We start from the raw sequence: 14935 nt of genomic DNA, 5'->3' as shown, positions 1-14935 counted from the left end.
GTCCAGAAGAGATCACAATAATAAGATTTTGTTTCTATTTCCTTTGAGTCCTGTTCCATCTAAAAATATAAATGTTATTTAGTAATGCATACTAGATACTAGAAAGGAGAAAGAGATACTATTCCACCTGTTTTTTAAGGTATCCAGGAATGCAACATCAAATATCTGAATGGCACGAGCTAAATAAGTTACTGAAGGAAAACAGAGTCTCTCCCAAGACAATACCTTAGTTTTATTGTATCTTGTACGCAAAAGTAGTAACTGCAAACGGATCTTTTCTTTTTTATTATCCTCCATAGGTTGATGTAACATTTGTTCTCCTCTCTGTAGAACGTCCTCAATCTGGGCTCTCTCCTCATCCATCTGAATGTTTAATAGGAAAAACAATTTACTCAAAAGAAAAATGCACAGCATCACTTACTTATCAGTTCCCAAGTAGGAGAACTACCTACGAAGTATGAGATCAGTCAAGATCTGTCCAGCTGAAAGATAAGCAACAAAAATTCATGTTTTTTTAAATATTTCACATTTGAAGTTAAAATATCTCATAAAGAATGTTAGTTTAGAAGATATTAGAGAACACTGAAACAACAGGACCTTTAGTCAAAAAAGTGTGCCTATTTTTTTAAGCATTATGTAAATCACTTGGCAAATCTTACAATGACACTCAGCAGAAAATCACATATGGGTCTATTCTTTGGCATGACTTGGCAGATTCTTTGGGTAAACATCATTGATGTAAAAATATAATTAACAGAACAGAAAAGTAAGAACACCATGGTTTTGAAAATCTCCTTGAACCAACCTTTTCATCTTCATCACTGAATTCCAAGTGTTTTTCCACAACTTTTAACATATTTTCTATGTCACTTTCTAATTTTTCCAGGTCAGAGAAAAGTACATCAGCTTCAAATGCTTCAGTGGTGACCAGACATTGGTAGGCTAATGGTTCCTGGCCAATTAGCAACTGCAGAAGGAAAAGTGTTCTTTGAAAAGATACATTCTTAATCAGACCTGCCATCGTTAATCAGAGGGGTGGAGGGTCAAGAGAAGAGCTAGCATTTATTTGAGTTGACTTTAATTTCATTCATTCATAGAGCAATGATTTTATCTATTTGGGCTTCTCTGAGTTACCCATTTTCTCCAAACTCCAGCCAGAGACGTGAGCAAGTGTGCAAGTAACTGTGCTCCCTGGAGTGCAATGGGAGGATTCTGAGATCGCATATGAGCACAGCAAGAAATAGTGCCAAGATCTTTCTGTGCCACGGCCACGGAAAGAAGAAAGGCCACCACCGACTACAGGTCTATCCCACAGAATGTCTCCCAGGTAACCTTCCCCCACAGAATCCCCTTTGGATTTTGATACTCAAACTCTGAAGAAGTACATATTTCTCAATGCAGTATTTTCAGATAGTATCACTATAGAAAGACTTTATATTTATATGACTCAACTTAATGTAATAACTTTAATAAAACTAACATGAAAGAAAATAATGAGGTGTTGGCTGAACATGAGGGAACGAGCACTTTCACACTGATTATTGAAGTAGAAATTGGCACAAACTTTTGTAGAACTCTTTGGAAAAATCTATTTGATGGTATTTATATGCACAACTCTTAGAACAATTTCAAGAAATTCTAAGAATTGACCCTAAAGGGCATATTAACAAATGAGCAAAAAGACATGCATAAAAGGATCTTGACAATTCAATATTTATAGAAGGACACTAAAAGTGGAAAACTGACTTACAAAAGTATAACAGATCATATAATGGAACACCCCATAGCTGTTGGAAACTATGTCAAAGGAGAACATATAAAACAATATAAAAATTTTGATATTTTCATATCACATAGATAAGAGTAAGAGTAGACATGTATGCCAAAATGTTAACAGAAGTTATTTATGGGGACAACAATAATTTTGCTTCTTTGTACTTCCTCTCACTCCATCCCTATGTCTCATGCCTTACTCTTTTAAACCAGGAAAATGCTCCTATATACCTATATACCTTTTGAAAAGAAAAGTAGGGAAGTAAGGTCAAAGCTAAGGAAGACAAAAGTTAAAGCAAGTTATTTGTTTGTTTTCCTTAAGTTGTGAATAACCTAAATATATTCATGAGCTATGAAAGATAGTTTGGCCTATTATGTCAGATATTTCAAATTAAAGCAGACTAGACAATGTTTACTTCTTACAAAAAAAGAGGATCCTTCCTCTTAGATAATTTCCACACACACCACTCTCAAGAGGTAGAATTAGCCAAATACTCAAAAATGCCAACCCATGAGCCCAGCTGGGATCCTGAAAACCTCATAACCCTCTGTCAGAATGAACACCTGGTTTGAATGACCCCCAAAATCAGCTATGCTATTTTGTTTTTTGCCTAGCAAACCATCGAAATGTTCTCATCTTTTCAATTTAACATTTACTGAGCCCTCGCCACACTCCAGGCCTTGAGAACACTACAATAAAATGCTTCCTTCCCTCCCCCTCAGGAAACAAGGGAAATAAGAAAGAGAATTAGTAAGATACATACAGAGAGAAAAATTATAATAAGGAAGCATAAATAAAAACTTTTTAAAGGAAAACTCTTACTTATTATCCTCTTATTTAAATTTATAAAGCCCTTTTTCAAATTTAAAACAGCAGATAGTAGCTTTTCTGCATTAGTTCTAAATTGTGAAATTTCTTGTAATTTTTGATGCAATAAAACAAAAAACCAGTTCACAAGCATGTAGTGTGCACAAATTTATAAAGTATGACTACACAGTAATGGGTTTAATATTCATGCCTAGCTTGGGCGCCTGGGTGGCTCAGTTGGTTAAGCGACTGCCTTCGGCTCAGGTCATGATCCTGGAGTCCTGGGATCAAATCCCACATCGGGCTCCCAGCTCAGCGGGGAGCCTGCTTCTCCCTCTGACCCTATCCCCTCTCATGCTGTTTCTCTCTCTCTCTCTCTCTCAAATAAATAAATAAATAAAATAAATAAAATAAAAAAAAATTCATGCCTAGCTTGGAAATGAGTCTTAATTTTTTTTTTAAAGATTTATTTATTTATTTATTTATTTGAGAGAAAGAGAGAGAGAGAGAAGGGGGAGGGGCAGAGAAGGAATAGGGAGACAGAGACTTAAGCAGCCTGTGCTGGGCACAGAGCCTGAAGTGGGGCTCGATATCACAACCCTGAGATCATGACTTGAAGAGAAACCAACAGTCAATCACTTAACCAACTGAGCCCCCCAGGCACACCCACCTTTTATTTATTTATTTGAGAGAGAGAGAGAGAGAGAAAGTAAGCACGGTGTGTAGGGGCAGAGGGGAGTCTTATTATTTTATAGCCAATTTTAACTTCTGATTGAGACTTTGAAAGCTTTTCTCAAATGGTTTATTTTCTTCAATACTAATTTCCTGTTGTCTCTCCTTCACATGCAAAATCACAAATAAATAAGGACTGATGCTCCACTCAAAGAAAAAGTGATTAAAATCATTTTAATTCAGAACTCTTTGATGTATTTACCATATAATCACCTATCATTGAGATACATGTCCACACGAAAAGTAGTTTTATATTAAAATATAATTACTCACCTTGGCACTTTTGATATGTTGAGACACCTTTTCAAAGTTTCTATTCAGTTCAGCTAATTTTGGTTCTACAAGTTCCCTGCTTGAGCCTCCACGTGCATTCATCAAAACAATGGCTTGATCACGGACATTTTCAACTTGGAGGTTGGCATCATCTAGCTCAGATATTAAACGCTAATTGCAAGAAAACACAAAATTATCATATGGGAAAAATCAAAACCAAAGATGGGTATGATGCCAACTCAGAATTAAAGGTAGTTTAAATGAATTTCTTGGATCCCTGGAGAAGACTTTAGAATAATCAATTTAATGAAGACCTGTTCATATAGGATTCATATGAGACCTCAGTTTCTCCCACCAAAATAAAAACTAATGAATCTACTGCAAGGGAAGAATGAATGCACAAATAACTTGGAGCACTAGAGAAAGACCACACCAAAGCCTTCCACTCCCAGAAGTGTTACTGATGCTCTGCGTTCGGTACCTTCACAATTTCTTCCCGTTTACTTGCTGGTTTTTTTTCAATCTCATCCAATAGAGCTTCAGCTTGATAAAGCCAGGTACTTATGTGAGCAACATTTCCGTCAAATATTTCCAACTGGTTCTGATGATTCTAGAAAGGAATTAATGAAATGCTGATGCAATCATATGCAATATTTACGACAATAATCTTAGATGATGTTTAAAAGACCTCTGAAAAGCCAAATGTATGCTGAATTTCAAGATAGATTTCCGTCTTTCGGCGAAGCTCTTTCCCAGTGAATAAATCTCATTCCTGAAAATGCACAGCAATGGTTACATACTTTTTAAATTTATTTGATTTAGACCTCAGTACAGTCAAAAGGTGAAGAGGGATAAAAGGTGAAACTTTCTTTTTCAATTTCATTTTGTTTGTCTCCCTTATTCTTCATTCTTGTAAGTAATTTCATTTATCCCCCTTGATCATATTCTTTAAAACTCACTTAAAAAGTAGTAATATAAAAGAACGATTAAAACATGGGTTGAAAAAGATTCTGCCTGCTCAGTGGACTGACTGACTGGCAGGCCTGTGGCTTGTCAACTCAGTGCCATCAGCACTTAAAAGTTCAGCTGGTACAGACCTCACATTTCCTGAAGCAGGACAGAAAATGTGATTGAGAGAATAAATGTGAAAACCAGAAGAAAACAGTAAAGCCGCTGCGCTTAAAACAAAGCAAAATAGCTGAGACTAAGGCAAGAATTTAGGACTTGATCAAAGAGATTAGGGAAGCCTTTGGATGAAATTAACAACTTTTAAGAACTATATTTTATAGGATAAACTAGAAAAAAACCTTAGAAGTATTTAAAATACAAGAAAAAATCATTAATCCATAATATGGGAGAATAGTTAAGAAAATGAGAACCTATAAATGAGAAAAGTTTGGAAAGTGATCTTGGGTATGAAAGAAAGAAAAGAAAGAAAGAAGAACTGATGACCACCTGACTTATTTAATGTTAAATGTTCTAGGGGCGCCTGGGTGGCTCAGTCAGTTAAGCATCTGCAGTTAGCTCAGGTCATGATCACAGGGTTCCTGGATGGAGCCCCACGTCCAGCTCCCTGCTCAGTGGGAAGTCTGCCTCTCACTCTCCCTCTGCCCCTCTTCCTCATTCATGCTCTCTCCTTCTTTCTCTCTCAAATAAATAAAATCTTTTTAAAAAATGTTCTAACAGGACTATAAAGGTACTATTTGAAAGGAGAATTTGGAAGGTACAGACTGAAGAATATAGAAGTAAGCTGTGAGAATGTGGAATAAAGTTAGTTTCAATAAAAATGAATATATAAAATATTTAATGAACAGACTCTATGAGCCAAGAGTTTCATATTCTTTATTTAACATTTAACAACTCTGTGAGATATGTTCTTTTATTCTGATTTTATATATAGGGAAATTAAAATGTAGCAATATTTAAGTAATTTACCAAAGTTTTGCAGGTAGTAAGTTGTGAATGAACTCTAGATAAAAAGCTGACAGATCAAGATATGAGCCCATGAGCTTCAATGCCCTACACATTCTGATTTCAGTAAATGCTCAACTACACAATAATTTATTTTTTCTGTCTCTATTTATTACCCAGTAATTCTATGAATTTGAAAAAAGTCCTATCTTAGATATGTCAAAACAAAATTATAATTTATAAATGAAACACCCTCTATGGGAAGAGACAGGGAGGTCGCCATATATTCATTGTTAGTATAAGAGGGACAGAAAACCACTGTGAAATTTAAATGGTCACTATTTCCATGAAATAATTAACAGTTGGCATAACCAAAGGCTGATAACATACAACCTTTAATAACTAGCATAAACATCATCATGATATCTAACATTGGTTATTTTAAGTATAGTTATATAGTCAAATATCCATGTTTTATGTCATATAATAATCACAAAAACTGTATGAGGTAGAAATTATAATACTGTCCATTTTACATATGAGAAAACTGACATTTAGAGAGTATTTAAGTGACTTCACCAATGTCACCCCCCAGTAGTCAAAATTTTTACTTAGGCCATCAAATGTTAGTATGCCATTATTAGAAGTATGCCATTATTAGAACATTATAAACATTATATACATGGTTTATGATTGCATAAAAATTAAATACAATATCAAATCATTACACTATAACAAATGAGGTACGTTTACTAAGATATTAAAGTACACATTTCTATGTATATCACAAATGATTTACTACTTAATAGAGACATTTTTAACTCTTTCTGGTTATTATCTTTTCAAAGGAAAGAAATAACATGTAGTCTGTCTAATGAAATTAATTCACTTGAAGCAAAACATTACTGTGACACAGAGAAAACAGGACTTAAGATTCTAATCAGAGCTGTATTGGCTTTTAAATAATTAAAGGAGAAAAGACTTCACTGTTAAATTTTCCCCAAAACATACCATTAATGTATTGCACCAATCCTCTGTCCATGTACGGACTCGGCTACACCCGGCGTTAAGCACACAGAGCCTCTCCTCTAAAACAGGCTCACTGCCCTCGATCAAGTTCTTCAGGGCAGCACTACTCTCAGTGATGGTATTTAAATCCGCTTTTCTCTTTTCCAGATCCTTCAGAATATTCTAGAAAAGAAAAACACCAAGATCCACTTGATATTGCAGAACATTATAAAAGCTTTTTGTTTTTGTTTCAAGATTTTATTGAAATTCAAGTTAGTTAACACATAGTGTAGTATTAGTTTCAGGGGTAGAATTTAGTGATTCAGCACTTGCAGATAACACCTAGTTTATACAATTTTAATTTTTTAAAAACTTTTCTTCAACATATGCATAGTAGTCCATGACTCCCATAGATAATTCACAATATGTCAAAGGTTTCCAAAGCTCCACATCTGATTAATATGTTGAGAGTTCTTAACTTCCTCATAAAAATTAGAACATTTAATTATGCAAATACAAAAAATACAAAAGTAACAAATTCAGTTGTGAAAAGGTAATCATTTCATTAATTTTAATGTAGTACAAATGCTACTTATTACCCACAATCACCAAGTATCTTCATCATAGCTTTAGACATAAAGAATCAATTTTATTTTCAAAGCAGAACTATCCCAGAAGTCACAATTTTCAAAATTTTATAATGACTTTATGTCCTAGACTACTACTGGAAACTACTGATGTTTACTACATTTATTTGGAAGGATAATACCCTGTACTAGGTGACTTAATATATAATCTGTTGTATCAGCATTATAAAAAATATTTCATCTTAGCTAAATCATAGGAAAACTAGCATATCTAAGCTGTAGTCATATAGTTGCCATATGCAAAGATAATACTCTGGGTGATATAATGATAACTTGATTTGCACATTCATAAGGTTTGACCAGGCAGAGAAATACAGCGAAAATGCTGGATTCCAAAATTAAAACTACAAAGTTCTAAAATCAAAAAGTAACATGAGCATATCTACCCACCCCCACTGCTTTGTACCTTTTTTAGCCAACATTTAAACAAATCATTTCAAGGAGCTCATTTATATTTAATTTCACATCATTAAATTATATTTTGGAAGGCATAAAAATTGCAAATTCCCAGATGAGTCAAGGTTTAAACATTCACTTGGCCACATCAAATACTGGTATATTTATAAAGGCACTAAAATGTTTCTTTTAAATGTTCTTCTCCAGAAGGGAGAAGGAAAAAAAAAAAAAAAAAACCACGGCCAAGCTCTGTGCAGTTAAGACTTTCTACCTACCTTCACAGGGAATGTACTGACTGACTAGAACAGTCTTTAAGAATTATACGAAATAATTAAGTACAAGTAATTAAATGCAAACAGTACACACAACTATCTACGCTAATAGACTGTATTGTAAATAAAATGACTACACTGAAAATAATATTTAAGCTACTGAATAAAAATGCTGTTAAAGTTCAGGAATGAAAATGCTATTTAAATTTTTACATTGAAAAAATTTTACATAATTTTTAAGTGCAAATACATTAAAATGTTGTGAAATATGAATGTTTCTTAAATCTGAAAACAACATTGAAAAAGTGGGTGATTATGTTATATACTGATGTTTCATTGGATTTACTCTAGTGAAGAGAATGTGCTGTGAATTCGTGATTTGTATTTACCATCTTCATTATTTCAAACCTGAAATAAGATTAAATGGGAATTTTAAAATGAATAGCACCAGAAGAGACGATCTTACCATTGTTTTAAAAGCCTTTACCTTAAAAAATAATGAGAATCAACTAATTGAATTTAATTGATGTGAGTAAACAGATGATTAAAAATTAAATATGTGAAAATCAGTATCACCTATGTACAAGCTATAATTATAAAAATAGAGAAAAAGCATACTCTTTATACACCTATAAAAATAAGTATGTAGGAATAAACATCTTTGCATACATATATAATGTTTCTGAAGAAAAAAACCAAAGCATTATGTAGTAATGTAAAAAAATTGGGGGGAAAAATGAAACATACCACCTACTAAGGAGACTTATAACAAAGATATTGTTTCTCCTCAAAACAAATCTATAAATTTATGGCAATTCAAACCAAAATTTCTAATAGAATTTTTAAAATAATTTCAGACTAATATTTCTTAAGTTTATATGAGTATACACAAAAAAACCCCAGAAACATGAAGACAGGGAATCCATTAACTACATGTTGACATACATTATGAAGCCATATAGTCGAACAGTTGAAGAACAATTCAGAGGGTCAGATCAGTGAAGCGGAAAACAGAGAAAAGCAACAGGCAAAAAGAATATATGAATTTAGCATGTCAAATCAGAGAGGAAAGGATGATAAATGGTTAACTATTTGGTCCAGAAGGATTAAAACATTAAAGGTAAAAGATGAAACTATAAAAGAGCTAGAAAAAAATATAAGTAAAGAATTATATAACCTTGGAGCAGAGTGTAGTGTTGGAGTTTCCAAGCACTACAGACAGATACAGTGAAGAAAAAGATGAATTTTATTCTTTAAAAAATATATAATACAGTGGTTTAAAAAACGGAAAACAGAAAGGAAACTGCAGAGGCAAAAAACAAAAAAAAACAAAAAAGAAAAGAAAAGAAAAGAAAAATGCAACACACAACACACTAAGCATTTATTATTATGGTAGGTAAAGAGCTCTAAATTAAAAGACCAAAAATGGTCAGAAATACAAAAAGGCAATTTTTTCTTAAGGAGGCTCCATGCCCAGCGTGGAGTCCAATGTGGGCTTGAACTCACAACCCTGAGATCAAGACCTGAGCTGAGATCAAGAGTCGGATGCTTAACCAACAGGTACCCAGGTACCCCAAAAAGGCGACTTTTTAAAAAGAGCTACAAATGGCTTCTAAACTTTGGAAAATGTTGCAATTAAAAAACCAAAACATGGTATTTGCCTACCATCAAGCAAGCAGGAATTCTCACTCACAGCTGGTGGGTACAACATTTCCGAAGGGCAATTTCATAATGTGTATAAGAATTTTAAATGGGTATATCCCTTGACCAATATTTTTAAGGCTAAGAATTTATCCTTAAGAAATAATCATGAATATATGTTATGATTTAGCTTCAAGTATATTCATCACAGCATTTTTTACAATAGTGGAAATTGGTAATAATTTAAATGGATATGAATAGAGGAATGGCATAAGAAAAAATACCTCTCCAATGTGTGATACAAAACCCCTGCAGGTAAAGAAAAATATTAAAGATAAAAGTTTTTAAAACAATGTTAAGAAACATTAGACACAATATAATTACTTTTAAATGTTTCTGTTTGTGCATGTTTATATATGCCTATGAAAAACAAATGAAAATGGTGTATTCTTTGAGTATAAATGATTTTTGCTTTTGCCTTTTTTCATTACACTGTGCAAATGTCATTCAATTAGCTTGTATGACTTAAGTTATTAATAAGAAAATAATGGTTTTCAAAATGTATTGTACAAAGAAGATAATATTTCCTTGAAAAACTTAAATTTAACAAAAAGAAAGTTTGATGTCTTTGCTTTGCATTCATTGACAAATTCCAATATTCCTCCTATCTTTCCTCCATCTCTTTCTCCAGATCCTTGTCACATCACACAGACCATGGCATAATTATACTTTTCATGAGCTATTGTAATGCCTCATATCTTGACTCTCTTTCAACTGTTACCTCTACAAAATGTTTAAATTAAGAAATGGTTGCATCCTCCATGACCTCATAGCACCTGCTCGCCACATCCCACAAGCAAACACCTGTAGATGTCAACATTGATATTTGTGGCTCTATATACATTTCCATCACAGTATTGATCATTTATATTCAGGACTTATCTCTAGTATACATGCTTCTTTCTTAGGAAGCAAATTTAGGAAAAGAGAATGCCTTCAATTAAAAAAAAAAGTAGTTTCTGTTCCATTCAGTTCTTTGTCCACCTCAAAAGAGAATCAGCAAATCTGTTCTCTAATCTCTGATGTCAAAATAACTACAGAGTTACAGAAAACTCTTGGATCTTTCATTGATTTTTTTTTTTGAAAATTCTGTTCCTATGCTCTTTCCATCAGTTCGTTTGCAATAGAAAATTTAGTTACTGGTATAAAAGTTATCACAGAAGGGGCGCCTGGGTGGCTCAGCTGTTTAAGCGACTGCCTTCGGCTCAGGTCATGATCCTGGAGTCCCTGGATCGAGTCCCGCATCGGGCTCCCTGCTCAGCGGGGAGTCTGCTTCTCTCTCTGACCCTCCCCCTCTCATGCTCTCTCTCTCTATCTCATTCTCTCTGTCAAATAAATAAATAAAATCTTTAAAAAAAAAAGTTATCACAGAAGAATTAACAAATAAATTCAATTCAGCACAATACTTTGTGAAAAATGAATACTCAAAAAATATCACCAATTGTGAAGGTAATGATTAGAATGTTTTTAAGTACCACATAGGCACAATGCCTATGTAGGCCCTACTGATGATCCATGTGAGTTTAATGCTTTTGGAATCAAGATAAAAATATCTTCTTAAAATTATTGTCTTTCAAAATAGTCTTTTCTTTTTTCTTAAGACAGAAGTCGAAAAAATAATGGAAAAAAGAAAAGGCTATATTTAACATGAAATGGAGATAAATGACATCCTGAACAAAATGCCACAGGAGACCCTGGCATAATATTGGCAGGTAACCCAAACTACAACTTACTTTAGCCCAGGAGATTTCTATATCCAAGTCCCCAAGCAAGCCTTCTGATGTGGATTTCTGTACCAATTCAGCTTCAGTAACAGAAAGCCATTCAGAGAGAGAAGCAGTCTCTTTCTTCATTTTCCGGGCCAACTGTGATGCTCTTTCCAGGTCCTGTTTTCCCTCTGTCACCTAAAAAGGAGAAAGAGAGAGAGAGAGAAGAGAGAGGGAGGGAGGCAGAGAGAGGGAGAGAAGGAGGGAAAGAGGGAGGGAAGAGAGGGAAACAGAGAGAGAGGGAGGGAGAGGAGGGAGAGGAGGGAGAAAGAAAAGGAAAGGAAGAGGGAAAAGAACATGAAAAGAATGAATCCAAATAATAACTAAAGATCCAAACTATTCACACTTAACCCCCAAGACATACATAACCTTTATCTCTCCCACCTGGAATCACTCCATTCTTGTATTTCCACAAGGGGACAATATACTACAGAGGTTAAGTGTCAAGCAACCCTGGGTTTTCATTTTAGCTCTTCCCAATTACTTTCTAAGTGACCTTGGTAGAGGCATAGCCCTCAAAAGGTTGTTATGTATCAAATGAGAAAGATACATGCACAGAGGGCTTGGCCCAGGCCTGGTAACAAAGTTAAGGAATCAGTAAATGATATCTTTTATCATTTTGAGCAGAAGATGCCCTACAATCCTCTCAAGAAAGAATTCTGTTTAAAAAACACACACATATACCTTATATTCTAGAAATTTGAGCAGGAAATAGTATGATTTTCATAATTATGTTTTGCAATTAACTACTTAACTTAAAATATAATAAATGGCTATGCAACATAAACCTTCAGTATTATTTTGTTTTTGTGGTTGACAGAGAGCAAAATGAACTGAACTAACATTTACCAGGCTCTTAACATAGCTCCCATATCACGCTGAAGAATCTTACACATGCTGTGCAGTAAGACCCTCCGCAGCCTCTACTTTGCAGGTCAGGGCCGTGAAGCTTAAAGGGGCCAAGGCTACGATCAGTGGGACAAGGCCGCTGGATTGAGCTTGGTCTGACACTTTACATTACATGATGGTATGCTCTAACAAAACTATCACTCATAATCTAACGCTGAGATAGCATTTTTAAGGGTATCACAACACAATACATATATAAACGTGTTCTTTTTATGTGCACATAGGTAGAGATAATTCGCATTACCTAAGTAGCAGAGTGATAAGTCATGTATGGGATGAAATTTTCTTAGATGATAAAAAGACTGAATTTTCTTAATAAGTATGTGGAATTACATTTCTTTTTTCTGGTCCCCTAGATTCAATTTTATTCTTTCGTACCTCAAGGACTGATTATTATTAAATTCCTTCTTAAAAGTCAAATATTTTTCTCTACAGAGTTTAATTAGAATTCATGACCTTAAATTAATAGCCCCTCAATGCAGACTTCAGGAGACAAATACACGAATTATATTAAAAGATATTAGGTATTCAGAGGATCTCATCTGATCTTGACATGCCCAGGCAGTTACACAATCATCATAAAACTTAATGTTACCAAAGATTTGTATATACCAGGAAGAAAATAATTTACAGTTCAACAAAAACTCTTCTCAGTCTAACCAATACATTTTGAGATGTATGCATTCTGAATTAGGCAGTATCAACTTGGAGAGATTTTACCTAATCATTTCTCCTTTCTCCCTCTTACATATTCAATCATTCCCTCTTAATAGGAACATCCCCATCAGCTATGAAATATACTCAGGTCTTGGGGCACCCGGGTGGCTCAGTCAGTTAAGCGTCTGCCTTCGGCTCAAGTCATGATCTCAGGGTCCTGGGATCGAGCCCTGCATGGGGCTCCCTGCTCAGTGGGGAGTCTGCTTCTCCCATCTGCTTCTCCCTCTCCCTCTGCCCCTTGAGTATATACATACTCAAGTCTCTTATATTTAAAAAAAAAAAAAAATTATCCTTCTTTGGCTCCATCTACCCTAAGACCTTCCTCTCTCCTATCTCTCCCTTACCAATCCTCTAAAGCATTTTCTTACCTTCCCCACATTTCTTACCTCCTCCCATCCTGCCTTCTACCCCTATCACTCCACAGAAATTGTCTTTGCTGACTCAGCTCAATAATGACTCCAAAGGCAACAGATCTAAATGGACATCTTTAAGTGGACATCATTTTTTATGCTCAATAATTCAAAACCAGTGCCTCTACCCATTCTCAAAATGCCCTTTTCCCCTGGCTTCCCAGCCCCAGCACTCTCCTGGTGTGCTAACACTTCTAATCAATGCATTTATCATCTCCCATAGTTACCTTTATTTATTTATTTATTTTTTGGTAGTGAAAATACTTAACATCTATTCTCTTAGCAGATTTCAAGTATACTTATGGAAAACAGTATGGTGGTTCCTCAAAACATTAAAAATAAAACTACCATATGATCCAGTAATCCCACTTTGGTGTATATATCCAAAGGAGATGAAATCAGTGTTTAGAAAAGATATCTGCCTGCCCATGTTCATGGCTGCATTACACACAGTAGCCAAGATGTGGAAACAACTTAAATGTCCACTGATGAACAGATAAATAAAATGTGGCACAGATATACTTCAGTTTCTTTTGCAAACACATCTTCCTCAAATTTCTTACTAAATGATCTAATTCCTCAAGACCTGGTTCAGGCCCTTTTTTTTTTAAATTTATTAAAAATTATTTTTAATTTATTTTTTCCAGTTTTATTGAGATATAGCACTGTATAAGTTTAAGGTGTATAGCACAATGACTTTACTCACATATATTACAAAATGATTACCACAATAACTTTAAACATCCATCATTTCATACAGATAAAAAAAAAAAAACAGAAAACTTTTTTTTTTAAGATTTTATTTATTTATTTGACAGAGAGAAACACAGCGAGAGAGGGAACACAAGCAGGGGGAGTGGGAGAGGGAGAAGCAGGCTTCCCGCCGAGCAGGGAGCCTGATGCGGGGCTCGATCCCAGGACCCTGGGATCATGACCTGAGCCGAAGGCAGATGCCTAATGACTGAGCCACCCAGGCACCCCTCAGAAAACTTTTTTTTCCTTGTGATGAGAATTCATAGGATTTACCCTTTTCACAACTTCCCTAAGTACATATACAGCAGTGTGAGCATAGTCAGCATGTTGTACATTATATTCCTAGGGCTTATGTACCTTGTGACTGCAAGTTTGTTCCTTTTGATCACCTTCATCCAATTCCCAGACCCACCAGCTCCCCACCTCTGGTAGCCACAAATCTGATCTCTTTTTCTGTGAGTTTGTTGTTGTTTTATAGATTCCAAATAAAAGTGAGATTATATATTATTTGTCTTTCTCTGATTTATCAATGAGGGCATTGTGCTAAGTGAGATAAACCATATATATATATGCACACACACACCATATCTTCCATATCCATTCTTCCATTAATGGACACTTAGGTTGTTTCCATGCCTTGGCAATTCTAAACAGAGCTACTATGAACATGAGAATGCAGATATCTCTTCAATGTAGTATTTTTGTCTCCATCAGATATATACCCAGAAGTGAATTACTAGACCATACTGTAGCTCTATTTTTAATTTTTTGAGGAACCTCCACACTGTCTTCCACAGCAGTTGCACCCATTTACAATCCTACCAACAGTGCACATCCTTTCCTCCACATCCTCACCAGC

The 14935-nt window shown here is 34.7% G+C and overlaps 1 protein-coding gene across 7 annotated transcripts in view; it reads right to left on the bottom strand.

Annotated features, from left to right (window-relative positions):
- Window positions 1–14935, bottom strand: part of UTRN (utrophin) — a 496689-nt gene that overhangs the window by 294465 nt on the left and 187289 nt on the right. For all 7 annotated transcript variants that reach the window (XM_034990899.1, XM_034990900.1, XM_034990897.1 and 4 more), the window contains 6 exons: window positions 11255–11425; window positions 6509–6688; window positions 4068–4196; window positions 3587–3757; window positions 806–967; window positions 226–363 (listed from right to left, as the gene is read on the bottom strand). In XM_034990899.1, the coding sequence (XP_034846790.1) occupies window positions 226–363; window positions 806–967; window positions 3587–3757; window positions 4068–4196; window positions 6509–6688; window positions 11255–11425 (951 nt within the window). The remainder of the gene's footprint in view (window positions 1–225; window positions 364–805; window positions 968–3586; window positions 3758–4067; window positions 4197–6508; window positions 6689–11254; window positions 11426–14935) is intronic.

The sequence above is a fragment of the Mirounga leonina genome, unplaced genomic scaffold (assembly GCF_011800145.1).
Source record: "Mirounga leonina isolate KUSES-001 unplaced genomic scaffold, KU_Mleo_1.0 Mir_53, whole genome shotgun sequence".
Classification (NCBI taxonomy): domain Eukaryota; kingdom Metazoa; phylum Chordata; class Mammalia; order Carnivora; family Phocidae; genus Mirounga; species Mirounga leonina.
Note: the sequence above shows the minus strand (reverse complement) of the source record. Positions and strands in the feature narration are given on the sequence as shown.